This window comes from Cyprinodon variegatus, unplaced genomic scaffold (assembly GCF_000732505.1).
Source record: "Cyprinodon variegatus isolate N-32 unplaced genomic scaffold, C_variegatus-1.0 Scaffold189, whole genome shotgun sequence".
NCBI lineage: Eukaryota > Metazoa > Chordata > Actinopteri > Cyprinodontiformes > Cyprinodontidae > Cyprinodon > Cyprinodon variegatus.
In genome coordinates, this window is record NW_015150642.1 from 132,248 (window position 1) to 134,426 (window position 2,179).

A 2,179-nucleotide genomic window follows, 5' to 3' on the forward strand; every position below is an offset into this window, starting at 1 on the left:
CGGATAACCAGGGGGATAACCAGAGGGATAACCAGGGGGATAACCAGGCGGATAACCAGGCGGATAACCAGGGGGATAAACAGGATGCTAACCAGGCGGATAACCAGGGGGATAACCAGAGGGATAACCAGGGGGATAACCAGGGGGATAACGAGGGGGAAAAACCAGGGGGATAACCAGGGGAAAAACCAGGGGGATAACCAGAGGGATAACCAGGGCAGGTTCCCTCAGATGCTCTGTTTCTCTGCTTCATTAACTTTGGGATGAACGCTGCTTCCAGCCATGACGGCTTCTCCCTGTTTGCTTCTAGGAATTCTGCAGCACCCAGATGGAACGGTTCTAAAGCAGGTCCAGCCTCCCCCACGAGGACCACGAGAAATGCAGTTCTATAGAACGGTAAGGAACAAAGGGTGGCACCAAGAATGTAGGATGTGGTCTATGAAAAACCTGAGCAGGTGGAGGATGTTCTAGAAGCGGTTATCTGGAACAAGATCTAGGAGCAGTTATCATCCTTCTGTGCTCTTCATCATGTGTGTGTTTGTGTTGCAGGTGTTTGCAGAGGATTGCTCAGATCCTTGTCTTCTAGACCTCCAGAACCACCTGCCCAAATATTACGGCACCTGGTCGTCTCCTGACAGCCCGACCGGTGAGAACAGTCAGGGTTCCTCTGGTTCTCCATCAAGGTCACAGAAACACTAGAGAAGTGAAGCTCTTCTGCAGGACCTGACCATATTAGGACATGTTTTAAGCTAGCATTTGTGGCTAAATGAGAGGTGTTAGGAGCCAGCAGTGGGCGATGAGAACTGTCCTCCATGATGGACAGGCTGCTCAGGACTCTGAAACATCTTCATCCAGACTCCTGTCGGGCTGTTCTCCTTAGGGCCATCTCGGGTTTAAGGGTTTCTCTGTGAAGTGATGGTCCTTCATGGACAGACTGATGAGGTTTTCTGGTTGGTCTTCTTCCAGAGCTCTATCTGAAGCTGGAGGACGTGACGAGTCGCTTCAACAGGCCGTGCATCATGGATGTGAAGCTGGGCCAGAGGAGCTACGACCCGTTTGCCTCCCAGGAGAAACGAGAACAGCAGATCAGGAAGTATCCTCTGATGGAGGAGATCGGGTTCCTAATCCTCGGCATGAGGGTACGTCAGATTCCCAGAACATGTTTAAATATCAGAGATCTTCTTCCAACCACTGATGAAGCATCACCAACCAACACCTCCTTTGGAGGCTCTGGAGGCTTCATGGTTCTGCAGAGGAGGACCATCCTCCTACAGGAGGTTCTCCTGGCGCTGAACCCCCGACGTTCCGCGTCTGCAAGTAGGAGGAGCTTCTGTCTGCTCACTGGTGTTCCACTGTATTCTGTTCCCAGTATGATGGGGCACCGCTTCCTGTTTAAACATGATGATGATCATGAACGTCGTCCCTGGTTCCACAGATCTACTTCCAGCTGGACCAGTAGCTCCACCAGTAAAGATGGCGGCTGGAGTCAGACAGCAGAAATGTTTCCTTAACTCTTTAAGTTATGAATAAATGGTTTTAAGGCTGGGGCGTCCAGGACCCGGCTGTGCTCTTTCTGCTGACATCACAGCTGCATCCTGTCCCTGATTGGTGAACAGAAAAGTTTGCTCCATCAGTGCCTTTGTCGGTCCTGCCGGCTCCTCTCTGATTTTCCCATTCAGTGGAAAGTCGTCATTTGACTAGACGCCGCTGTGATGGCGGTTTAGCCACGCTCCTCATCCTCACCTGACTTGAGTTTGTTCAGCAGAGTCAGCAGGTTGGAAAGCAGAACAATCAGCTGTGTAGCTGTGAACAATGTGACCAGAGGATCCAGGGTTTGAGAGTGGAAACAGTCAACCAAAATTAACTTCACTCACCTGATTTTGTCTGATCAATAATTGTATTACAAACGTGAAAAATCTAAGAAAAAAATGCAGCGTTGTTTTTAAATGTTTGGCAGGACGCCACCATGTTGCAGTACTCTAAGCGATGACATCACACGTTGGTCGGAATACCGGCGATCCTTCGTAAAACGCCTCCGACCATTAGAGCCTCTGAATTCCATTGGTTAGGAGTTCCAGCCCTGACAGGCAGCAAACAGGCAGTAGCCTCAGCAAACAGTCAGCAAACAGTCAGCAAACAGGCAGTAGCCTCAGCAAACAGTCAGCAAACAGTCAGCAAA

At 50.2% G+C, this 2,179-nt stretch overlaps 1 protein-coding gene across 2 annotated transcripts in view; it reads left to right on the forward strand.

The window, feature by feature from the left end:
* The window catches only part of ipmk (inositol polyphosphate multikinase), a 13,882-nt gene that overhangs the window by 7,896 nt on the left and 3,807 nt on the right, over positions 1 to 2,179 (forward strand). For both annotated transcript variants that reach the window (XM_015379314.1, XM_015379315.1), the window contains exons 4-6: positions 311 to 396; positions 550 to 646; positions 967 to 1,139. In XM_015379314.1, coding sequence (XP_015234800.1) covers positions 311 to 396; positions 550 to 646; positions 967 to 1,139 — 356 coding nt within the window. The remainder of the gene's footprint in view (positions 1 to 310; positions 397 to 549; positions 647 to 966; positions 1,140 to 2,179) is intronic.